General features: G+C 39.9%; 2 protein-coding genes across 2 annotated transcripts in view; both read right to left on the bottom strand.

Moving 5' to 3' along the window:
* LOC307126546 (uncharacterized protein) overlaps positions 1–26,884 on the bottom strand; it is a gene marked incomplete at its 5' end in the record, with an annotated part of 1,586,879 nt that overhangs the window by 1,115,808 nt on the left and 444,187 nt on the right. The gene's annotated exons all lie outside the window — the stretch shown is intronic.
* Positions 2,750–26,684, bottom strand: LOC307126526 (tripartite motif-containing protein 16-like). Its single transcript, XM_079817089.1, has 6 exons — positions 26,046–26,684; positions 4,948–5,043; positions 4,629–4,862; positions 4,075–4,234; positions 3,876–3,923; positions 2,750–3,661 (listed from the first exon to the last, which is right to left on the bottom strand). Exons 1-6 carry the CDS (start codon positions 26,616–26,618, stop codon positions 3,135–3,137), a joined length of 1,638 nt encoding a protein of 545 aa, XP_079673215.1. The 5' UTR covers positions 26,619–26,684; the 3' UTR covers positions 2,750–3,134.

Below are 26,884 nucleotides of genomic sequence, written 5' to 3'. Positions count from 1 at the left end.
CAACTGTAAATTCTTCAGTTGTGCATATTTTTGTGTAGTTAGATATATGCAAAAACAACATTTTTGGAAGAGTTAAAATAGTTTTGCACAAAGTGTTGCTTTTGCAAGAGATGTCTGATTTTTTGTGTGTTTTGTGTGTAGAGTTACAAGAAATGGAGCCATATTTTCAGAAATTGTGTGTAAGCAATTAGATAAAACTGTAAATGAATCCAGTTTATTTTAGTTCAGGACTCATAGTCCAGGTGTTAGTAATCTGTGCTTAATCTTTGTTCCAGGCAACAATTTTTTTATCTCACGATTAACTAGATTAAGGCCTACTCTTGGCATAATTTAAACCCTGTCCAGGAAACCACCTCTTGAAAATCTGCATTGATAATTCATAAAATGTGGTGTGAGCTCAATTTAAATGACAATTACAGAAAAACACAATCTGACTTAACTATAAACACACAAACTTGTACTTTTCACATTTATGATTAATAGCCATTTAAAAAATCATTCACAGTGCAGGGTGGAAAAATGTATTTTGGTATGTAAACTGTATGCTTTACTTGATTTATTTGTGTGCTTTGGTTCATTGTCTTGCTGTCTTCACTGCTGTCCTGTATTATTTTTTCTTTTTTTTACATAACATTGGTTATTGCTCATGACATATAGAGTAATTAATCTACACTGTGAGCCCGGACAAGTTGAATCTACTTAAAAAATTGGAGCAAACTGGTTGCCCTAAAAATTTAGTAAAGTGAACTAAATCGAGTACATTTAACTTAAATTTAAGTTAACATTTTAACTTAAACTTTAAACTTGTTTTAGTCAAAAAAATTCAGAACCTAGATAAAACTCCCCCTGCTGCTACTCTGATTTGCATTTGTGTAGCTCACAGCATCTTCATTTACATGATAAAGCCTCCCCAAGAATTAAGGGGAGGGGGGGTCATGGGGGGACAACTGCCAAGCAAGGCCCACGTCAATTTACGACAATTTACGGCAGTTTTCGGTGTTGCCTGCAAATTGCCGTGCACAGTCGTAAACCTGAAGTTTCACGGCAATCTACAATGTCACATACTGACGAAAATCCCACTTTTCATGCAGTGTAAATGTCTGAAAATTATGGAAATATATGGTTCAGATCACTCAAACCATATGGAAATGGAGGCGCCCTGATATGGTTAGTAATGGAGCTTGGATGTCATCTAGAGGAAAAGTTTGATACTGCGCCCAAACAAAATCTTACTGAAAGCTAATTTTTTGATATATCAACCTAAAACTTTTGACGACAACTTGTTCATATTTCTGGCTTTGATTGTCTTGTAGTTTTAGAGTAATTTTTTTTTGTGTAAAATTCATATTATTATAAAATATTATTATAAAATATATAATTTTACATTTTCATAAACTTTTATAACTTTTTTTCTATTTTACTTTCATAATTTATTTGACATTTACAATAATCTGCCAAGTGTCTTATTTAAAACAAGACCAACCTTAGGTCTATATTCCAAAGCATGCTTGAATTACAGCCATTTAAGTTTGGATTGTGCATTTTCATGTCTATGCGGAAAAAAAACGGGTGGCGGTTATTTAAACTGGTTTTTCCTCAAAATTCTGTTCCTAAAAATCATAGTGATCAGCCGACTTTAGATAACCATAACTTCTGTTTCAGACAAGCCTTGAAAGAAATGAAAATAGATTTGAAAAGGGCTTGGTCCCAGCTTTCATATGGCATCAAAAGCTGTAAAAGGTAAAATTTCACCATGTGTTGGGTTTTCGTAGATCACATCACAATTGTACAACAACAGGGCCGTGCAGAGAGTTCTTCAGGGGCAGGGGCTCAAATGTAAAAAAGGGGCAATATGTAAATATATATATATATATATCCTTATGCTCATCAAGCCTGCATTTATTTAATCAAAAATACAGACAAAAACAGTAGCCTAATATTGTGAAATTTTATTACATTATGTTCTTTTTAACTTTTTATTAATCAAAGAATCTTGAAAATAGTATCACAGTTTCCATCATTGACATTAAATCCTCATATTAGAATGATTTCTGAATGATCATGTGACACTGAAGAGTGGAGTAATGATGCTGAAAATCCAGCTGTGATCACAGGAATAAATTATATTTTAAATTATTTTAAAATAGAAAACCATTATTTTAATAATATTTCACAATATTGCTGTTTTTTATCAAATAAATGCAGGCTTGATGAACATAAGAGACTTTCATAATGCTGCATAATATTCAAAAATGGTAATATAATAAAGTAATTTCACGTAACCATTTCGCCAGCCTACTCTTCACATAATAGGCCTGTAGGTGCCGGTGGCACTTGGGTTTTGTTAACTTTGATAGTTTCATGAAATAGTAAACGGTGTATCAATATACATAAAATACAAGTGAATTTAACACTTACCATTAATGCGACTTTTGCTGCTGCTGCTGTGGTGTTGTGCAGGGATTAGTTTGTTAAAATCCATTTTGTCAGTGATGCAATTTATAAAATGAGACAAACCGCAGGAAATCGTTCCACAAACGTTAGTTCGTCTGTCCATGTAATTTTCAACCGATTTATGAATAAGAACAGAAAATTACCGCTCCACATCGCCCAATGGAATTTGAACTTGCTTTGCCAGATCACGATTGGTTGGTGTATATACATGACAAACGGGCATTGGTGAATTGTATAATACTTTAAAATATATAATATATAGATTTGTAATTAAATCAACACATTAGCTCTGATTATGGATGAAAAAAAAATATTGATTTACTTTTTTCCCTTAAGGCCACACACTCTCTGAAAGGACCATATTTGGCTCGAGAGCCGTTTCCGAACAGTGGAAAATCAGCTGTCAATCAAAACGCACGCAACCCATAGCAACGCGTTATGGCAACGCCTCAACAGAAATTGTCTGACTTTTGAGCCGTTCGTTACTATTGTATACATTGTCATGTTATAATAACCACATTTATTTAGTTTTATTGACCACGATATTATCATTGATATTTGTCTGAGAGGGGCACTTTTGATTCATTTTGAAAAAGGGCAGGGGCTCAAGCACCCAAAGCCCCCCCCCCCCCTGCACGTGCCTGATTATGGGTAGAATCTCTCTAGTCTATTCTGATTCATCAACACATTTTCACTGATGATCCACTACTGTAAACCCTAAACCCAGGATATAGTGGTTGAGGAAATGTGGTCTGGACTGTGTGGATGAGGCTCACTGTGTCTCCAAAGACGCTGTAGAAGGACAGAGTTCCTGCACTGTGATCCACATACACTCCTATTCTACTGCTGATGGACTCTACAGGGAGTTCAGTCTTTATATTGTTGTGTCTGAATGAGTAACTGGAGGAAGTGCAGATCAAACTCCAGGACTGATCATTACATCCAAACCAACACTCTTTACCCCGTCCCTTCCTGCTGATGCTCTTATATGACACTGATATATTCACATCAATCCCACTCCACTCAATCTCCCAGTAACAGCGTCCACACACACTCTCTTTACACAACACCTGACGATGATAATCAAATCTGTCTGGATGATCAGGATATGGCTGCTCTGTGCCAGTGTGAATAATCACTCTGTTCCTATCAGACAGAAGGAGGCGTTTATGTGCTGTGTATAAATCCAAAGTGAAGTGATGGGAATCTAACGGAGAGAAAACATATCAGAACCATGAATTATGAATCTGTCTGATCTTTTAATGTAGCTGAACTCTCAACACAGCTGACCAGATATCCTGTGCAAATCATCAATTATATGATCAACTCTAAAACTCTTCTGTCATGTTTTCTTTCACTTTCTACAGGAAGAACATGAACACACTCAATGAGTTTTTTTGCTTGTTTTCTTAGTGACTTACATTGTAGGAAGACGTTCCTGGTCTTGGGAACAATGTTGGTGAAAGCGACTGGAAATCAACAGAGATGAAGAGTGAGATTATCATGTCAAGAGAAAATGATCCCTGCATCCGTTCCTAAGACATTTCTAATATAATCTTCTACATGATATGAGATGATGGAGGATCATTTCTGAGAGCAGATGAATCTCCAGGACTTTACCTCTGTCAGAGATCTTCTTCAGCTCCTCTTTGCAGAAATCCTCCAGTTTGTCTTTCAGCTGACTGACAGATTCTCTCACGCCATCAAAAGAGGAGAGAGAACTGAAGGGATTGTCATTGACGTCTGTAGATTCAGGAGGAGCTGAGAGAGACTGGAAACTCTACAGGAAACAGAAATCAAAGCTCATCACCTCCTACACTTCAGCCAATAACCTGCACTACTGTCAGATTTGTGCAGCTCTTGTTGATCTTTAGTACTGAAACTGGTACCATCAAGCTCATGGATTTCACATTGTTATAAAAAGTTTAAAAATTAGTGAAATTTTGAGATGCTGCCTGGAAGCTCAATGTCTTTCAGAAAAAGGTTTCCTAAGAGATTTCCAGAGCTGAACTGCATTTGTAAGTGCGTCTCTTTCAGAAGAAGACGATCAGATGAGAGTCTGACTGATGATTATATAATAACCGAACACACAGATCAACACTTCAGTCAACGGCTCATTCTGCTCTCATGAAATGTTTCTCTGTGAGTCTCTTGTTCTTCTAAATCTCTTTTACCTGCAGGAAATGGATGTGATCCTGTGTGTGTGAAAGCTTTTCCAGCTCAGCGCCTCTCCTCCTCAGATCATTGATCTCCTGCTCAAGTCGCTCCAGTCGTCCTTCAGCTCGACTCACTGCAGTCTTTTCCTGATTTCTGATCCGCTGTGTGGCTTCAGAGCGGCTTCTCTCAATGGAGCGGATGAATTCATTGAAGATCCTCTCACTGTCCTCCACTGCTGTCTGTGCTGAGTGCTGTTAGGACACACATCACAATCACACAGTGGCTTTAGTGAGTCCTGACTGAGATTCTCAAACTTCTCTTTTTCTCCAGACTCACCTTATGAGACTCCACAGCCTCTATCAGGTCCTGAAGATCTTTCTCTCTCTGCTGGATTCCCTGCTGGAACGACTGCTGTGTCTCCTTCAGCTGTTTCTGCATCACAAACCAATGACAGGAGAAACACTTGGGGTTACTTGACTGTAACCCTGTTCCCTGATAAAGCGGAACGAGATGCTGCATAAGCTTATGCAAATGGGGATGTCTTTGACATAACCAGCTGTGAAAATAGTGTGAAAACACGTCAATGAAATTGACCCGGGAGGTATTTATAGCCTCGGCTGGTGACGTCATGGCGCACCTGCTGCACGAGGCTATAAATAGATGAGCTTCAGCTGGAGCAAACCAGATCTTCTTTGTTTGAAGACCAGTCCTGAAGCATCATCAGCACGGCCTAGCAATGCAGCATCTCGTTCCGCTTTATCAGGGAACAGGGTTACAGTCAAGTAACCCTAAGTGTTCCCTTTCAAAAGCTACACTCAATGCTGCATAAGCTTATGCAAATGGGAACCAGAATACCCACGCCGCCGTGCTTGATGGTGCCTGGACCCCTTACGGTTGTGTAGGTGTGCACAAGAACGCAAGAAGCCTCTGCATTAGCCTGTGATATCGACTCAAGGACATGAGAGCCCGGAGTGGCATGAGCATCCAAGCTATAAAGTCTTATGAATGTGTGCGGAGAGGACCAACCTGCCGCATCACAAAAACTTTGTAAGGGAGCACCCCTTGCTAACACAGTAGAAGAGGCGACTCCCCTGGTGGAGTGAGCCCTTAATCCTATAGGCGAAGCTTGACCGCGCGCCTCATAGGCAAGAGCAGTAGCATCCCTGACCCAATGTGACATTGTTTGGTGGAGGCAGAACCTCTGTTGCGGCCCCCATGGCAAACAAACAGTTGCTCTGACTTACGCCACTGGCTAGTGCGGTGGACGTAGGCCTGAAGAGCATGGACTGGACACAGTCTATGAAGTTTCTCCTGATCCGGCGTTGTGAACGGCAGAGGGCAGAAGGTTTCAAGAGTGACAGAATGTACAGTCGACAAAGGAACCATAGGCAGGTAGTCAGGGTGGGGATGCAAAATCACTTTCACCAAACCTGGGGCAAAATCTAAGCAGAATGGCGATATTGACAGAGCCTGCATGTCCCCAATTCTTTACAGAGAAGTAAAAGCCATAAGAAAAACCATCTTTAGAGTCAGAAGTTTGTCAGACGCTGATTCTAGAGGTTCAAAGGGGGTCTCAACCAGACCCTCGAGGACTAAAGCTAAGTCCCATGAAGGGATCTTGGTTCTAACAGGTGGCCTCAACCGCCTACCCCACGAATGAAGCGAGCGAGTAGAGGATGTCTCCCGAGCGGCACCCCATCCACCAAGCCGTGGCAAGCCGAAAAAGCGGCCACATGAACCCTGAGAGTGGAGGGGCAGGTGCCTGATGACAACTTTTCTTGCAGAAAATCCAGAACTGAAGTAACCTGGCAGTTGACTGAATCTACATTGTGTCGTACACCACCTTTCAAAGACACCCCATTTATTAGCATAAACTTTCCGAGTGGAGGAAGCTCTAGCACTTAGGATGGTCTCAATAACTGCAGGCGAAAGCCCCGTGTCCCTCAGTTGGTGCCCTTCAGGGGCCAAACATGAAGGTTCCACAGGTCGGGCCTGGAATGGAATATCGTGCCCTCTGCCTGAGACAGAAGGTCCCTCTCTTCGCCGGAATCGCCCAAGGCGAGCCGTTGAGGAGAGACACTATCTCCGAGAACCAAACCCTGTTCGACCAACGCAGCGCTATCGATAAGAAGCAAGACCCTTGTTGGCGAACCCCGGCTAGAACTCCCAGGAGCAGAGCGACTGGAAGGAGGGCATACAGACACATTTTGGGCCATGTATGAACCATCACATCCAGACCCAGCGGGGCTGGGTGACAGAGAGAAGCAGGGACATTGCGCTGCCTGAGAAGAGGCGAAGAGGTCCAATCCCTGTGGTCAGCTCTGTAAAATCTGATCCCGATCTGCTTGACTACTTCTGGGTGGAGTTTCCACCCCCCCATCTGTAACTCTGTCTGGACAGTAAATCTGCTCCCACATTCAACCGCCCTTGAATGTACACTGCTCGAGTGACAGGAACTTGTTCTGAGCTCAGAGAAAAATCTGTCTCGCTATTCTGATAGCGTGAGCACAGACCCCCCTGGTGATTATATATGAGATATTTAGCTGTACTGTCCACCCGCACTAGGACATGACAGCCCCTCAATTGGGGGAGAAAGTATTTCAGGACCAGAAATACACCCGTCAACTCGAGGCAGTTAATGTGCCAACTTAGTTGATGACCCTCCCATTCCCGTTGGGCTGGACGACCACTCAAGGCCGCACCCCATCCCGTCAGGGAAGCGTCCGTCGTTAGCAACTTGCGACGACAAGGTACGCCTAGAGTGGGACCCAAGGCAAAAACCGGGCCTGAACCACATAGTTAGTGTACGAAGCCACATGGCGCGCCACTTTATTTGCCTGAGGATTGGCCCTAAGCCCTCTGGCTTTGAGCCACAACTGAAACGGTCTTATGTGCAACAACCCCAAAGGGAAACCCGTGGATGCTGATGCCATTAGAACTAACACTCTGGTGCTGATGATCAGTAAGATCTTGATCTAGCCTGACTTTGCTCAGGGAATACTGAATGGTCTTGATTCAAGCCACCTTGGTGACCAAAAACCGAACAAACCCTAGATAAGTCGTTCTCTGGGCAGGAGAAAGAACACTTTTCTTGGTGTTGAGTCTCAACCCTAGAGAAACTAGATGAGCTAACACACTGTGTTGAAGCACCATCTCATGTGATTGTGCTAATTTTAGCAATCGCCTCTGTAATTCAAAATTTGAATGCCCCGGAATCCCAATGGAGCCGGTAATACATCCATACATTTCGTATACGTGCGGTTACAAGGCTAGCCAAATGGAAGACCCGAAATCGGTAAGCTTTTGCCCCCAAGAGCGAAACTCAGGAACTTCCTGTGTTGTGGCAGTCTTTATATGCGAATACATGCGTCCTTCGGATCAATCGTGCCGAATCCAATCACAATGTTGAATATGCGACACGACCGCCTTCACTGTAACATCTTAACCTTGAGTACTTTAACTGCTTCACGGTTTAAGACTCGAAGATCTAAGATTGGACACTCCCCCACCCTACTGGGGACCAGGAAGTAACTGCTGTCACTTGTGACAGTACGAACGCCAACTCCGCCTTCACGGAAGTGGAGACCACGCCGTTCAAACACGGAGGACGACAAATAAATTAGTTTACTAATTTTTACTGTGCTTAACACCCATGCAGAAACGCCTGGCAGAAGTTCACACGCTGCCTGAGACTCTGAGAGTGACAATTTTAACACTTCCTGTTGAGGGAATGTTAGACGTTCTATGTCCTGGATGATAGCAGGATTTAAACACTGAACGTCTAACATTTCACTGGAAACCACTGCCCCCCTGAATCACCAGAGGCGGCGGGGATGGAGTGGTTTTGAGGATAACGGGTGGGGCAAGCAAATGTTTGACATGCCCTGTCCCGTGGGGGCAGACTGGGCACCAGACCACCGGACTTCTTATATTGATGACAGTCCCGAGGTCTGCCCTGAGAGGTTGTTGAGGATGACGAGCTGGTCCCCAGTCTTTACGAGGGAGAGCACGACTCGCCACACTCTGCTTATTACCCCCCTAAATCTTGAAGGACCGAAGAGAGGTTATGTGGCTGACAGCCCCTCCCCTTGAGTGCATTGAGGAAGAAACTGAGTGAACACTTCCTCATGTTTCTTCCACTCCTTTAAATCTGGCCACTACAGAGTTAACTGAGTCACCAAATGAACCACTCAAATCCTTCAGAAGGTCAGCCTGATATGCCTGCAAGACAGCCATTGTGTGCAGCGCAGCACCAGCCTGTCCCCTTATATTTATAATTCTTATATAAATCATATACAATATATATTATATATATATATTCCATATAAAATAATATACAATATATAATTCATACATATATAAGCTTTGCCCACGACAGCCGACGTTTATTTTCTACATGGCTTCGTGGGGAGGTATGTCTCTTTAATGAAAATGCAGACCCAGGCGAGAGATAGCTCGTGAGCGTCTCCCACCTGGGGTATTCTCACATATCCATGCGATTTCGCACCCATGATAGTCGAAAATGTCGACGTCAAGGGTACAAAAACACGTGAAGTAAATGTTTTTTCTAGCCAGAAACCTCAAGCTCACTGCGTTCGGGGATCTCTCATTCACGGTACCAGACAAACTGCCCTGGCCACCGCGCGAACAACCACCTCGATAAATTCCTCGTATGGATTCACTATCATGTGAGGAACGATCGCAGGCTGGCTGCTCGAGGTCCGCGGACCCAGAGATTCATCATCATTCCCCGCGTGAGCCGAAGAAACGCTGGAGCGCGCTTCGGGATCACGCGGGGAAACATGCATTTGTTGAGCGAGCAAGCGAAAGGGACGGACCCGTCTCTTGCTCGTCAACAAACCCATTCGAGAGCTCCGAAAACTGGTGCGGACTGAAAGTAGCCCAGACGAGCATAAAGCATTCTAACTGCAAAGGCTTGCAATGCTCGCACTCGTCTGACTCAATGCAGCGACCGCATGCTCTTCCCCAAACACACACAGCAATAAACGTGTGCATCCAGTTCTGTTATTTGAAAGAGAACATGGATATACAGCGTTTTACTCTGCTGACTCGTTTCCAACTGATCAGATTTAACTAGAACTCTTTCCACTAATGTTTCCTTGTAACAGAGATGAGAAAGAGAGAGAAATCTGCACACTGCCATGTTGAAAACTAACTCCTAACAAAGATCTCGAGTTGAGTCTTGAAAGAGAGAGAGAGAGAATTTTTTTTTTTTTTTTTTTCAGAGACTTTGTAACACACCATAACACAGAGTTGGTCTGAAAACAAAAAGACCTGGTTTGCTCCAGCTGAAGCTCATCTATTTATAGCCTCGTGCAGCAGGTGCGCCTATGACGTCACCGGCCGAGGCTATAAATACCTCCGGGTCAATTTCATTGACGTGTTTTCACACTATTTTCACAGCTGGTTATGTCAAAGACATCCCCATTTGCATAAGCTTATGCAGCATTGAGTGTAGCTTTTGAAAGGGAACATCACATACATCATCTTGTAAACAGATATGAATCCAGTATCAGTGAAGTGGTGAGACGGAGGGGTTAAAGATCTTACATGGTTATTCAATAATAAATGCCAGCCTTATTTCATCCATGCCTAGTTTTATAGGGATAGTTCACCCAGAAATGTTCATTCTTCCATTGTTTACTCATCCTCATGTCTTTCCGAACCTGTATGATTTTCTCGTGCAGAACACAAAAGAAGATATTCTGAAGAATGTATGTTTCTAGAACCCAAATCATATATGGTGACACGTCAATAACATCAAACCTCACTGACTCATCCAATTTACATGACTAAACATGCCACCATATTTGATTTTTGTTGCCACGTCAACCAAGATGGTGCCAGTGTCCCCGTCTTGCCATCTCTCGTTTGTCCCAGTTTGTTGTACCTGCTCGTCTGACATCTGTATTATGCATGGTGTTGCACTGGCATAATGTATTCTTAATGCTGACCTATGATCGACAAGCCTCAACATCCAACGCTGTATGGGAGCTTACCATGGATTTTGTCCTGCTCTGTATTCTCACTTTAAATCCTTGTTCAGCCAACCTTTGGTGGAGTGTGCTCGCCGACTACCTTCTCTAAGGAAGCACCGCAGGAAAAGAGGTGGTCGTGGTGGTATAGAATTTTTGAGGAACTTTGTATATCGAACTGTTGTTTTATAAGTACCCCAAGGTCTACTGGTAGCCCAGACAGCAGCTGACTCTGAGCCAGATCCCTCTCTGAACCAGCAAATCCGCATTACAATCACCTCCGTTTCACTGCTCTAATACGGATCCAGCCCGGCCTGGGTTTTCGTGGGCGGGAACAACAGTCACAAAGCAGATTCGGGCCGTATGAGAAACGAGTAGTGTTGTTTTTGGCGGCCTGTTTTAATTTTAGTTTTAGTCTAGTCTTTGTGTCAAGCTGTCATTTTAGTTTTTATTAGTTTTAGTCATAGTCATACTCTTTTTAGTCTAGTCAAGTTTTAGTCGACTAAAAGTCTGAGCATTTTAGTCTTATTTTAGTCAGAATTATCTATGACTATTTTCGTCTAGTTTTAGTCGACGAAAACTGATGACATTTTAGTCAAGTTTTAGTCAATGAAAATTGTATTTTAGTCTCTTTTTAGTAATGCAATTCTATTTAACCCAGTCAATATAGTATAAGTACGTATTATAGACAAAACCAAAATCTTCTTTTAGCCAAACCCATTTCAAACAAAGTTATCTTATTATATTATTGTTACCTTACAGACTCAAGAATACATCCATTCCAGACACAGAAGACGCTCTGATTTGAAGTTACTACATATTTATTTTACCAACTAAACATGTTAGAAGTACACACACATACATTTAAATAAAATAATTAAAAACATTGAGATTGTCCATTCCACATGGAAATGAGTGGAAATAAGTGAATATAGCCTCTTATTCGCTTATGAGGCAATCATAATGCTGCAGTTATTTTAACATATATAATTGCTGCCGTTATAACGGCCCATTTCAAATGTTTACGTGCTTTTCTTTCTTTTTTTGAGCGGTGATGAAATATCTTGCTCTTGTAAATACTTGCAAATATTTCAGTAATACAAGTCTAGATCTTTAAAATGCATCCAAATAACAGCGATGCACAACCGCACGGTGCTCTGCAGTGGCCAAAAAGGATATAAACCGAGAATTCTGAAGTGATTGAAAACTCAGAGATGTGGATTCAGACGGCACCACACGACCTTGGTGTTTGTCAAACAGTAATTCAGTTAGGTAATTCGGCCGGAGATTTTTACACGGGTGGTGGGAGAAAAACACTGATATTCTGCATTAAGACGACAATAAAAGCACTGACTAGCCCCTGTAAATGATGAAGACACCTTACGACCGCAGGACAAACAATTACCGTCCGAGTAGGGCTTACGAACCCCGACTGGCCGGCCATCGGACCCGTGCACTCACCGGAGACGCCGTGCGAGTGGGGCTTGAAGAGAGTGATGTCACCTGCGACTGCGCAGTGAGACCTGATGCAGCCCCTGAATGAGACACACAGAAATACTGCAAAATAAAAACACGACTTTTCATCTCGTCTCATTTTCGTTAACGAAAATGAAGAGACATTTTAGCATAGTTTTTATTTTGTGAACCACATTTAGTCTCGTTTTTATTCGTCATCGTCACATGACCAGCATTTACGTTGCGTCTCGTCTCGTTTTCGTCACGTTATAAAGGTTCGTTGACGAAGATATTTAGTCATACTTTTCGTTGACGAAAACAACACTAGAAACGAGCGCAAAAATTTTTTTTCTTCTGGATTTTTGAAGAGGAGGCAGCCACAGTCGATCGGCACTCTGTATCCTACTACTATGATCGCTAACTTGCAAGTTTTTATTGCTCCTTAGAGCGGTATTGAACACTATTAGCTAACGTTAACTCCTATGTTATCAAAAGTGCATACTAACGTGAAGACGTTTTTTTTTGTAATTATATGTAATTGACGAATTTAACTGCCAACTGTTAATTATCATTAAATATTATTCATTTTGCTTTTAAAATGTGCTGCGTGGTAATGTTAGTGATGATAATCTAGTGTGTGTGTGTGTGTGGTGTGTGTGTGTGTGTAGTATCTGTCAAAAGCTCACTAAGGTCCCGATTACACAGAACGCGTTTTTCAGGTTAAAAAACGCGAGGCGCACCGCACTGCCTTTTTTGGTTGACGTTTTTTCATTTAGAAAATAGCAGCACGCTGCATTTTTTTTTATGTTGCTAGGAAACCCCCGAATCAGCTGTCCTGTCAGTCTAATCAAGGCAACGGTCGCCACAACGGAAGATCCGCCTCTCCATTCATTCGGTTGGACAATAGAAAAAAAACGCGATGACATCGGGTGCTTTTCCGCTCCGAGTTGATTTTTTTTCAACTTCATGCGCTCAGAGCGCTCCTTCTAAAATGCGAGGCGCAGCAGGCGGTTTAAACGCGAGGCGCATAAGCAGCGCGCATAACGCTCTCTGCCAACAGAAATCTATTCAAAAGAGGCGCCTCTCGCTGCAAAAATCCGTTCTGTGTGATCGGGGCCTAAGGCTACATTTATTTAATCAAAAATACAGTTAAACAGTAATATTGAGAAATATTATTTCAAATCAAAAGAAGTTTTCTATTGTAATATATTTTAAAATGTAATTCATTCCTGTGATCAAAGTTGAATTTTCAGCATCATTACAATCGTTACTTTCCTTTCCAAATCATTCTAATGTGCTGATTTGATGCTCAAGAAACATTTATGATTATTAGCAGTGTTGAAAACTGCTTTTTATTTCTGTGGAAATGTTGTTTTTTCAGGATTCTGTGATGAATAGAAAGTTAAATTAACTGCATTTATTTGTATTAATTAATTTTATTAAAGCATTTATTAAATAGAAATCTTGTGTAACATTATAAATGTATTCACTGTCACGCTGTCATAATCAGAAATATTTATTGAGCAGCAAATCATCATATTAGAATGATTTCTGAAAGATATTGGCCCTCATTTATCAAAAGTGCGTACACCAAATTTCCAGCGTACACCCAAAACCACGGTGACTTTGAGATTTATCAATATGGACGTTGGCGTACGGCACGCTCAAATCCTACGCCAGCTCAGGAGGTGGTGTACGCACGTTTTGAGTTAGTGCGAAAATGCGCAGAAAAACAATTCCTAACACCACAAAACGCACTGACAAAGATATGCTATATTATGACGCACTGTAAAAAAAAACAAAAACAACAACAACAACAACAACAACAAATAAAGCCCTATTTGCACGGGATAAGTAGGCTATTATCTGGGGACCTCGTGTGATTTAGAAATTACTCCCCCACATCTGAATTTTGCGTGGCGCATTCGCACGGGATACGCTGTGATTTTACTCGAATTTACTGACTTATCTCCTGGATATAATGTTACTTGAAAATGTTTTTTCGTTATATAGCTGTATGAAATTATAAACAGTCGTATCGATATCATTTTGATTGTTTTATAGTAATACAAATAATTTCGTTCAGTTAGAGAACAGACGCAATTAAAAACATAACTAAGCAATAGCCTATAATAACACGGCGGAAGATTCAGTTTCAAAGCTAAATGTAAAAGTGCCCATTTAAGCGAGTTGTCATTGTACTTTTCTGTTTTTGTGTTTTTCATTAAGAATAATATTAAACACACCATTCAAGCAATTTACTCCCAAATTGTGCTCATTCTAAAGTGAAAGTAGTAGCCTATAATCCGCGCGGCCGCTCATGAATTCATAACGGTGCACATATGCAGTCTAGCGCCATTCTTCGTGAAAGATAAAGATAGAAATGCTCACAGGACACAAAAACCTTGCAAAAATTATATACGTATATAATATGGTAATTTGCGGGGGAATTTTTACTTTACATATTACAGACATGGCCGATTCGCATGGGATTATGATCGCAGACATTCTCTGCAATTATTACAAATCACCAGAGGTCCCCGCATATACTAATCCCGTGCGAATAAGTAATTATAAACTTCAGTGTTTATTTTTGAGCAACATGAACTTCAATGTTTAATTTGTGTGACTTTACCAAAGCATTTGATTTGTAGGCATGTATTCCTCCAGTTGCGAGCCTGTGCGCTTTACCTGATGTTGGTTAGGCCAGGCAGCTGCGCACGGACTGGACTGAAAATAATTCAGACTGACAAAATAATAAAAATGACATTCTTCTTCTTTTAAATAATAATAAAATAAATAATAATAATAATGACATTCTTCTTCTAAATAACAATAAGCGTCATTAATAATACAAATCATAATAATAATAATAAGAATCTTACAAATTGTCATGCAATTATATTAATGTGAATGAATGGTACTCCACATCACATCATCATCACTATTGTACACCCCAATACATGTGATGTGATACGAAATTAAATGCATATTATTTCAAAACACGTGCTGTAAAATAATGAATTGTGATAGGTAATTTCTCATCCAAACAGCCATTTAAACTGGATTTCCACCGTACACCTTTTTGTGGGCACCTTTAATCCCACTCTTTAAACTCCCAAATAAAACAATTTTGTTTTTTTTCCCACTTCCCTGGTGATGGTCTCGATCTCTACGTCAGAGAAGTTTCGCTTCTTTGCCGTCTTCCGAGTGTCCATGGCGTAAAATGAGGGCGTGGGGGAGGCGGAGACTTGAATATATAGGGGCGTGTTAATCTAATGACGATCGTTTTCAGCCGTGGCATTTATCAAGGGCAGGTTTTGCGTACACCTGGATTTCAGAGGTGCGCACAGCTTCATAAATCAGGCGGTGAGAGGAGTGTAAGCATAATCTTACGCCAATATATACGCCCGTTTCTACGCAAGATTGATAAATGAGGGCCAATGTGACTGAGGAGTATTGATGCTGAAAATTTATCTTTGTCATTTCCTGCTGATCACTCCCATTTTTTAAATTAGGATTAAATTATCAGTATTGTCTGTCTGTAAACTATAGTAAGTTCAGCATCCAGTTTCTTGATTTCACATATAAAGTGCATTACCATATAGCTTACCATTTAGTAGAGGGCTTAGCCTAGTGGTAGTACATGGATTTCTGATTTTTTTTAAAATATTTTTTGGCACCTTAGTTGTGTGTGCGCAACTCTGCCTACGTTTTTTTTTACAGGGGACAGTTTTTGTCTTCACATTATACTAAACATTTTAAAGGCAATAACAGTTGAATTACTTTGCTGATTGTCAACAAAATAGCAAAGGATTTTTGTCACAATTAATCTTTTTTAGAAACAATGAAATGGAGGGAACCGCCTTTAACGATCTCTGGAGTCAGAAGGAGGGCTCGCATTTCCCTTGAAAAATGACTGCATGACATTGCAGAAGACTCAAGTGGGCCACGCGGGCCATTTGTCTGGGTTGACGGAAAGATATAGACTGGGCTACATAAATTTACTATTGCAACGGGCCGGCCCACTTCGTCCAGCAGCATACCGGGGAAACTCCCGGTGCTCCCGATGGCCAGTCCGCCCCTGCCTACATCTTGAATGGCCTGAGAGTGAATAAATCAATAGCAAATTGTCATTTTTGGGTGAACTATCCCTTTAAATCAATATTTAAATCCCTTAACTGCACTCAAAAAAATGAAAATTGGCGGTTGTTGGTCCAAAGAATGTAACTATGTTTAAATTAAATAATGTGGTTACGTTTGAGCATTAAAATTAAGACAAATTAGAAAAAGTGACATTTCACATTTACACAGCTCACTTATGTTAAATGAATGAAACGTCTAAGGTTACGTATGTAACCTCTGTTCCCTGAGAACAGGGAACGAGCGCTGCGTCTAGCTGACGCTATGGGGAACGCCCTCAGCGTGAAGCTGAAGCTACTATCGAATCACGGCAAAGTCTTTGACTGACGTCAGCCCATGACGTCATCACCATGCGACCCGGAAGTATATAAGGGCGCTGTGCCAACACAGATACATCTCTTTCGTCTGAAGGGACTGTATGGCAGATAGGCCCTGAAGCATGGCAACGCGACACAGCGCTCGTTCCCTGTTCTCAGGGAACAGAGGTTACATACGTAACCTTAGACGTTCCCTTTCGAAAGGGAACTCTCGCTGCGTCTAGCTGACGCTATGGGGAACGATATACCAACGCCGCCATGCTGAGGGGAGTGTCTGCCCATTGGCAGTGACAACTGTCAACACAAGTAATTCATAGAAAAACCTGAGCGACTCCCCCTCAGGTCACTGGGCTGACAGTGACAGCACTCCCTACGGTCATAGCCCAAGCTGTGAAACTAAACGGAACCCTAACACACTGCGTGGGGTCCCATCCAGACAGCTCGAAGGCCCGGGGCTACTACTTCCACAGAAGGGGTCCCTTTAAGGGAATGTGGCTAGGGGACCCGAAGGAACCCCAGCCAGTCACTACTCGGGAAACCAGTTCTCCCGAGTGCCACCAGGGAGGCCTGACCTGGTGCCCTAAGTGTTATGGACACTTCGGTTTAGCCAACCCTGTCTGTTCAAAAACAGAACCTCTGGAAGGTGCCCAAGGGGCATCCAAACTAAGGGACTGAAACACTGGCAGTCCTACTTAGCCCGGAACTCAGAGACGGGTTATCCAAGAGAGCAATACTCAGCGTAGCGCTTTAGAACCCTTGCTAGCGAGGGGAGTCTGCCTGCTCAAATCAAGGATCTACCAGGAGCTTGTGTTTCAAAGCAGTAGGGAGGCCGAAAGGGCCACGGACTGATCTAACAGGGAGGCCTCATGAGAGGCCTACGACCGTTTGACCAGGCTCAGGCGGTTGAGCGCTCATAGACGACCCTCATTGAGGGGAGCAGCTGAACCTGCCTGGCGGGTAACCTCCAGCTGTAGGCTCAACTACCACAAGTTCTCCACAGAGAACTGGTAATCAAAAAGTGCCTAGCTCAGGAACTTCACCTTCAAGGAGGCCTTGTGGGCCTACTACTTGATAGCGGGTTTTCCAGGGAGGCCTATAGAGGGCTACTACCTAACAGCACGCCATGCTGGCAACCCAAGCATCCTTTAACTGCTCAGGACAAACAAGGGACTCATGAACAACCATCACAAACAACAGCTGTGGATTATCCAGGGAACAACACACAGTATTGAGGATTAATGGTTCATAAACTTTTGATCGGGGTTATTTTAATAAATTCTGCTATTTTTTGTCTTGTGGACTACACTGTGTGCAGAATTATTAGGCACATTGATTTTCTGATCATATTTTTTTTCCAGGCACATTTGACCAATTCCAAACCACAGTAATCCTAATAACTACTATTAATTTAGTGTTTAATAATGTATAAGTGATATATAATTGTTCATGAAGGCTGGAAATGAAAAACACCTTATATTCAGGTGTGCAGAATTATTAGGCATGTTTTCTTTTACAGATAAATTTGAGTCAAAAAAGAGATTGAACTCAGACTGAAAAGTCAAAAATTATTAAATACCCATGAGAAGGATGCAATACTAATGCAATACTAGACATTGCAGTTAAGGCATGACCATTGGACAGTGAAATGCTTGTTGGGTCAGCAGGGTCGGACAAAAATATGTGTTCAAAAACATGCCTAATAATTCTGCACACCTGAATATAAGGTGTTTTTCATTTCCAGCCTTCATGAACAATTATATATCACTTATACATTATTAAATACTAAATTAATAGTAGTTATTAGGATTACTGTGGTTTGGAATTGGTCAAATGTGCCTGGAAAAAAAATATGATCAGAAAATCAACGTGCCTAATAATTCTGCACACAGTGTATATGTAAACATTTGTATGTATAATATAATAAAAAATAACATGCATTTTCTATGATCTCTCTTATTTTGTTAAAATTATTCACATTTTCAAAGATTCTGCAAGCAGTTCTGCAATACTTTTTCTTGCAACAGTATGCACCTACAATTGGAACATCTCTGACATCCAATATTATTATAGTCTATTCCATAGCAAAACTTCTGGTTTAGGACCATTTGTTAGTTTTCTTGTATTGTTTCCTGGGATTGACAAACTTGAGTACTGTAAAAACAACACAGTGGGATGATCTGTATAATGCTACTTAAAGTGTCAAAGGTACAGTAGCAAGTCTAAAAATAAAAAGTGATAAATGCTCATTTCACATTTTTCAGAATGACACCATCGACAAAAAGCGTGAATGCATCCTGAAAGCCCTTACTGTTTACATGAACTAAGACCCCTCAAACCTTGTGAAGGAGTACATGGTAAGTTATTTACATTTATTTAAAACCTATTTTATGTTTCTCTAAAAAAACGACTCCCAATTTCACCCCTGATCTGTTATTAATTTTTTTCTATTTGTATTTGCGTTTTTTAGGATGTTGATTGTGATGAAGCCCAAACATCGATGCGCAACACCACACTTGGAATTTATGTCATCGTGCATGAAGGGGCAGATGCTACAGACCCTTACGAAGATGTTGGCATCATCATTGAAGGTGTCCAAATACTTCAAAACCTGAACAATGTGGCAAATGCTTGTTCTCTGATGCTTGGTCTAATTTATGCCTTAAACTTGGCATATCCACAAGATCTGAGGTACACTTTTGAAGTTTTTCAAAAGATTTTTATGCAGCTCGATGCAAACAAGCTGTCGAACAAGGTCCAGGTCCTGAAAAATAAACTCCTTTCGTAAATACTGGAACTTGAGGTCAGGACCAAGATCCAGGACTAATGTTGCACTGTTGCACTGTTGTTTGGCTGTTGCTGTACAATTGTTTCAATACTTTTCTCTTTTATTGTGCAATTTAAAGGGAGCACAGATTGAAAAAGAAGACTGCTATTTTTTCCAAGTATATCACTTGTATGCAAGTATTTTATAAATACTGGAATTTAAATATAGCATGCTTTTATTTATTTTTTTTACTTCTGTTCTGTTGATTTTGAAAAGTATAGGCAGTCTTTAGAAATGACAGAGTTTGTACAAGTTTGTACAACGTATTCTTGTTGGAAAAAAAATGTAAAGTACATGCCTTTGATATTGAAAAGTAAAGGTAGTCTTTAGAGATTACACAAGTTATTCTTGTTGGAAAATGTTGTAAAAGTTATTGAAATTATTGAATAAATTCATTGAATAAACAGGAACTGAATGAAACTGTAGAATTTATTTTGGTTGAACGTAAAAATATTAATTTTAGGATAACTGAAGTTAATTAACTCTATAGTTTAAAACAAAACAAAGACTGTTAAATTGATTCAACTAAACAACATTGCTTTTACCTTAAGCAATTAATTTACGTTTACTGAAATAAAAAATGTTATTTAATTTCAATGTAATCCAGTTACGTGCAACCAGTTGACATAAAAAAGTTAAGTTAGTCCAACATATTATTTTTTTGAGTGTGATTTACATTACAGAAGAACTATCAATCAGGAGCTTTATTAGTCTGGGGAAGTTGGAGATGGTTTTTCTCCATATTCTCCATATATTTTTCTCCATATTTTTTCTCAACAGGAGCTGTAAGGAGTAACCAGCCCTTCATCAGTGCAGCAGATACTGAAATTGATTCTTATGCCATCCGTTGGTTTAATCTAGCCTCTGACCGTGGCGGCAGCCGGAAAGAACATGCAAGAGCCAAAGCGGCATTAACTGAGGTAAATTTCAGATAGAAGAAGCATAGTGGAAGTTTGTGTTTTTAGCTATTACTATTTTTCATCCGCATAACATTACAGTGATGAATAGTGGCTAACCTCACTGCATTTAATATGTTAATTATTACCAGATTAAAAAACATGAATCTGGTCATGGTCACTCGCTGGTGTCTGAACACTGGTGTTTTGAGTGGAATTTTTTTTAAAATGTCTTAAATATCGAGGTTAGCCTGATGTGAAAACATGGAAAATGAGCAGCGGTCTTTACCGTCTCCTGACTCAGGAAAACTCTGCCTTTGTTCATGACCCAAGTTGGCCCACTTTGGACAAATGTATTCGGTGTCCAAAAAAATTCCCTGGCCGTTGGTCTCGAGGAAGCCCCGATAGTGACAGTGGGATCTGGACTGACCCTGGCACACACTAGCACGCTCGACTTAAATAAAGACTAGTTTACAGAAAAAAACAGCAGTGTCATAATATAATTTTTCGAGCTAGATTTTGTAAAATAGCTCAAATACAGACAATAAATAGGTCCATTTACAGTCATATCATCAATAGTCTGGCTCTGAACGCTGCTTCAGTGGAATTCAACAAAACTAACAGCTTTCTTCTTGGTCTTTTGTTTGCAGATGGCTCATGGGAATTAGATGGGACGTGTAAAGTGGCTTGTAGTTCCATGGATTTCCTACCCATCTTGTTTGGTTCTTGGTGTGTTTGCGGTTCATAATATGAATTTTTTTTTTTTTTTTTTTTGTTTCAACCTTTCACTGCCTCTTTTCTACTCGAGACCAAATTTTTGGGGACAAATACATTTACAAGGCTTGTCACTACACAGCACGAGTAACCATTCAAATGTATTTTAAATATACCTTGAGAAAAGGTCTGAGATTGTTTAACTATTTGTGTAGCACTGTTTTAAGCTTTGTGAATATTTTGTAAGCACAAGAAGTAAAGACTTTATGAGATTTATATGAACTTTGGTTTGAGTTCTTGTACAAGATCAAAATGAAAGAAAAGATGCACAGTGGCACTGTTGTTGCATTGTTTTGTTTATTGATTTGTTTTAATATGCTTAATATATGGAAGTTGGATCAAGGTATAAAGACTTTGAATATGACATTTACTCTGTCCGGAAGTAGTGGCTGCTGACTAAGCGCTAACATTATATTATCAGGTGGTGTTTCACTTTAAATAAAAGTGTTTAGTACGGTAATTGTCTTTACATCTAAATCTGTACTTTAACTTTTCGTTTTCTAAGAGCTTCATGTTGAAACCTAAGAGAAAATATCAGTAGCATTAAACAATAAGATATTTAATCATGCATATCAGATGAAGATGCTTGAAGGAGATATGAATGTGGTGTGTGTGTGCGTGTGTGTCTATAAAATGGAAAATTATGGAATCAGTTGCCACCTGACATTAAGTGTGCTCCTTCTGTTTCTGTTTTTAAATCTAGACTCAAGACACATCTTTACGTTTTAGCATTTCCTGTTTATTAATTTATGGATTAGTAACTGTTTTTCTTATTCTAATTTTGATTGTTATTTTTATTTTTATTTAAATGTATTTTATGATTGTTTTGTACAGCACTTACTCAATAACATGAGTAAATGATGATTGTTCATTTTTTTGGGTGAACCACTGGTTTAAAGGGGTCCTATTATTCTTTTTTCCATGTTCATCTTCCTTTAGTGTGTTATCTTGCTGTTTGAGCATGAAAAGCTCTGCTAAGTTACTAAGTCCCTCCAAAGGAAATTATTCTCTATATCAGTGTCACGGTTTCTGAACTCCCTGAAATGCCTCTAATGTAGTCCCGAACACATCACAAAATCCCTCATTTAAATAATTCCAGTCCAAGGTACACTATTTTGCCAAAAGTTTGGGTTTTGGGACTAGGGTGGCCATTTCCATAACGCCAAAAAGGAGGACACTTACCGGAATTTAGTGAGGCAAGAATAATTGCATAGGACTCTGGTGTACTCACAACTACAATACAATGTTGTCCATCATATCAATGGTATCGTGATACAGTGATTCTGAAATAGCCTACTCTATTCATTGCCAGACAATTTGATCTACAATATATCTTGTAGACGTAACGGAAGAGGCAAAAAAGTGTTTGTTCACAGTATTTGTATTTATTCAAGACATTGACTACGTTTACATGGACAGCAGTAATCTAATTATTGACCTTATTCTGAATAAGACAATTTTCTGATTAAGGTGTTTACATGAGTTGCCTTTAGAATATTCGGCTCATGTTCCCGTTTTACATGTTATAGAACATAGCTCGATTAATGGCACGTCATTACGTCCCCATGCCACGCTACGCTGTCTGACGTCCAATCATAGCGCGACTTTCGTGGGTCTGTTCAAATCAATGGGCTCAGGCAAACCACTGTAACTTTACCTGCAGGTGTCGCTGTTGGACAGTGTTCCTTTATAAAAACGAGTGCTTTTTATACTTTTTAATATATATATATATATATATATATATATATATATATATATATATATATATATATATATATATATATATATATATATATATATATATATTCGTTGTTTTATTTTTGTAATATTATATATTGTGTCTTTCAGGTTTTTTTAAGAGACACTGCCCATCTCCTTCTTGACAGCCTACATTTCAAATAATAGCTTTGATTAATGCTGAAAATTAAGGTTTCTAAATCGTGATTGTTTGGATTGTTTTTTATGCCGTCGAGCCACAGGCGTTCATTGAATGGCCATATGGCTCACAAGCCTATGGTTCCCGACCGCTGTTGTAAGCAGACAATTATGAATCTGGGATTACAGATATGAACTTATTGTATTTTACCTTTACAATGAGCAGAATTATTACAACACAAAGAAAAAAATATACAGGGGGCCGTGTCAGAATGAGCAGTCAAGCAAGACGTCACAAAATGTGGCGAAAACTCCTACACAACATTAATAGTTAGATTAAGGTATGTACATGTCTACAATGAACTTCGATAATGCGACTAAAATAGGCATACTCCACATGTCTTAATTCGATTTTTGTTTAATTCGAGTATGGCTTTAACCGGATTAAGGTAATTAGAAATAGCTGTTTACATGTTAGTTTCTTAATCAGAGTATGGTCTTAATCAGATTAATATCGGAGTAATGTTGTCCATGTAAACGTACTGACTGTGATGTCTGTTTCAAAAACTGACCACTGAGATGAACCTGTCTTGCAAACTGCACAGTGCCTGAAAACATCACATTTCTGGACTTCTGGAAATAATAGAAATATATAAATAAACAAATAATGGATGCGGAAAAATAAATAAATAAATGCACATCTTTGTTATCTGAAATGTGTATTTATTTATTCTACTAACGTTTCCATTGACTTCTAACGTCCACAGCGACACAGTGTGCTTTTTGATATAAATTTGTACTCTTTTGTCTATTACGGTTTAAATGAGGTCTGAGCGTCTGACATCCTATTTAACGTTATGATATGACGCCAGCACATTGTGGAGGCTTGTTTATGTTTTTAATGATATATCAGATATTTATTTGACACCGCTTTCAGCCAATCATTTGTTTGATTAGAGATCTTACAGCATTACACGCTATGCTGCTGAGTCCCAATAAAGATTCTAGAGCGGGTTTTTATAGGCCGATTCAGCGCAACTCCAAAAAGGAGGACAAATGAGTGTCCTTCTTGAGACTGCGCCGGACACCGGACAGGGAGCTTAAAATCTGGACTGTCCGGCCAAAATCCGGACGTATGGCCACCCTACTTGGGACACCGGCCTTTATATGCACATTAACTTTAATGACAACCCATTCTTAATCCATAGGGTTTGATATCGAGTTGGCCCACCCTTTGCAGCTTCAACTCTTCTGGTAAGGCTTTCCACAAGATTTAGGAGTGTGTTTATGGGAATTTTTGACCATTCTTCTAGAAGTGCATTTGTAAAGTCAGGCACCGATGTTGGACGAGAAGGCCTGGCACGCAGTCTCCGCTCTAATTCATCCCAAAGGTGTTCTATCAGGTTGAGGTCAGGACTCAAGTTCCGCCACACCAAACTTCCATGTCTTTATGGACATTGCTTTGTGCACTGGTGCGCAGTCATGTTGCAACAGGAAGGGGCCATCCCCAAACTCTTCCCACAAATTTGGGAGCATGAAATTGTCCAAAATGTCTTGGTATGCACTATATTGTATTCAAATTCAAAGTGTGCCATGCATCATCTCGGAAATAATGGAGTCACCGTTATTTGAGCAACATATGAATAAAAACAACATAAATACATAAACACAGCAGTTCAAGTCGATTTCATGTTACATGGCATAAATCGTTATTCCTATTTCAGAATGCGCACTTTTTTAATACATAATGCTGAAGTGTCTCGTCCGTCAGTTAATCTGTTGTTTACTACTGTAATGAATATGACCGTAATTTTTTAATAAGCAGCGGGGAAATTCCTGGGACCTTACTTGGGAATACCAATATGATGGCGCAGTGGCTACACCTATAGTCCTATTCGTACGGTAATTGTTTCTCGTGGGATCATAAGGTATTTTCATCATTGACAGGGGCTAGTCTGTGACTTTATTGCCATCCGAATCCAAAATGTCAGTGTTTTTCTCCCACCAGCCGAGTAGAAATCCCCGGCCAAATATATTACTTCAAAATTCACTGTTTATTTCTTTTTTGACCACTGCAGAGCACAGTACGGTTGTGCTTCACTGTAATTTGGATGCATTTTAAAGATCTAGACTTTTATTACTGAAATGCTGGCAAGTATTTACAAGTGCAATATATTTCATCACCGCTCAAAAAATAAAAATAAAAGCATGTAAACATTTGAAATGGGCCGTTATTACGGCAGCAATTATATATATAATATATAATAATTATATTATAATAACCAAGCAGCTTTATGTTTACCCCCTGTAAATAGGAGGCTGTATTCACTTATTTCCGCTCATTTCCATGTGGAATAAAATATATACTACTATACAAAAGCAAAAATGTATAGTTAATCCAAAGTTTGAACATTTATAAATAGGCTAAAACATAATTTGATTGTGCGATGTGTGACCGTTTACAGTTAGCCGACACGTTGCTCAAATACAGCGAATTATATAGGGGTAAATTTGACCCGCTGGCTCTTATAGGTATAAATGGCCGTTTTTGTGTTTTTTTTCTAGTTTCATGTAAACAATAAATTTAACAACAGGAGATTGTAAATAACACAATTTTAGTAAAAGTCAATGAGTGGGAGCCTTGGATATTTTATTGAAAATCTGTCATGTACAGTTGAAAAACAGCCATGGGTAAATTTTACCCCGTGGCGGTTCTAGTGTTAAACGCTTGTTTTTTGGATCAACAGCTTATAAAAACTTCTGGGTTTTTCGTTCTGGGTTGTTTAGCACATATCAGTTTTTGAACATTGTTCTGTTTTTTTTTGTTATAAGTCAAAAATGACAAGGAGGCCGCTTCACGCAAAACAAGGTCAATGGAGACGGTTTGATTGAATTTTTCTGGCATCCCTCCACCTCTCCATCGCCATTTATGTTAAAGTGTGTTACATTTCCAACATATGCTAAGCACAGACTGGGGCTGGTTGACCAATCAGAGCAGATTTCGATTTTTGGAAAGTGGGTTTTTAAAGAAACTAAAACAGTGTTCAGACATTAAGGGTGAAAACAGACATTAAATGATGTAAATGTATTCTAGTACATTATGAGTAAATTATGAGCATGTAAATGAGCATAATGGGACCCTTTAAGTTCATACCTGTTTCTCTGTCCTCTGAGCTTCAGCTGATACAGTGTCATGGTTTTTATGTTCATCCATCACACACAGCACACATATACACGTCTGATCAGTGCGGCAGAAAACCTCAAGGATCTTGTTGTGCTTCTGGCAGATCATCTCCTGCAGTCGTCCAGTGGCATCAGTCACTTTGTGTCTCTTTCTTTTAAAGAAACTCTCATGTTGTTCAAGGTGATTCTGACAGTAAGAGTTTAGACACTCCAGACAGGACTTGACGGCTTTGTGTTTTCTTCCAGTACAGACGTCACACTGCACTTCTCCAGCTCCAGCGAAACAGTCAGCAGGACGTTTATGCGTCTCCAATTTCTCCACCATTTCAGCCAGAATAGTGTTTTTAGCTAAAGCAGGTCTTGGACTGAAGGCCTGTCTGCACTGAGGGCAGCTGTAGACACTCTTCTGATCCTCCTGATCCCAGTGGCCTGCAATACACCTCTTACAGTAACTGTGTCCACAGGGAATGGTCACTGGATCCTTCAGGAGATCCAGACACACTGAACATATAAACGCATCCTGAGAAATGCTGGCTTCTGCCATTTTACTGCATAAAGACAGAGACACAAACACACAACAGCTCAACTGCACTTACGTTTCACTCTCTCTGAACTCAGGTGATTCCTGTTTTTCTGGTTCTGTGTTTGAGTGACGTGTGCAAAACAGGTGTGTCTGTAAAGCAGTGTGACGAGACTCTGTGGTAATAACAGTCAATGGTGTCAAAAAGTGCAATGGTGTTTATTGACTTTATTGTCTTTTGTGATCCAGGATTCCCAAAATTGTGCACAAAACATTTACAATGTGAAAAA

The sequence above is a fragment of the Gobio gobio genome (assembly GCF_949357685.1).
Source record: "Gobio gobio genome assembly, chromosome: 5".
Taxonomy (NCBI): Eukaryota; Metazoa; Chordata; class Actinopteri; order Cypriniformes; family Gobionidae; genus Gobio; species Gobio gobio.
The sequence above is the reverse complement of the archived record's forward strand: the minus strand, read 5'-3'. Positions and strand labels throughout refer to the sequence as shown.

What these genes read in the sequence shown, in the direction of transcription:
- LOC307126526 (XM_079817089.1), bottom strand. Translation starts at nt 26,618, where the DNA reads ATGGCAGAAGCCAGCATTTCTCAGGATGCGTTTATATGTTCAGTGTGT. An exon ending in ATCACATCCATTTCCTGCAG is followed by an intron (nt 4,235 to 4,628) that starts GTAAAAGAGATT and finishes TGTTTCCTGTAG; the next exon opens with AGTTTCCAGTCTCTCTCAGC. An exon ending in CAGGAACGTCTTCCTACAAT is followed by an intron (nt 3,662 to 3,875) that starts GTAAGTCACTAA and finishes TCTCTCCGTTAG; the next exon opens with ATTCCCATCACTTCACTTTG.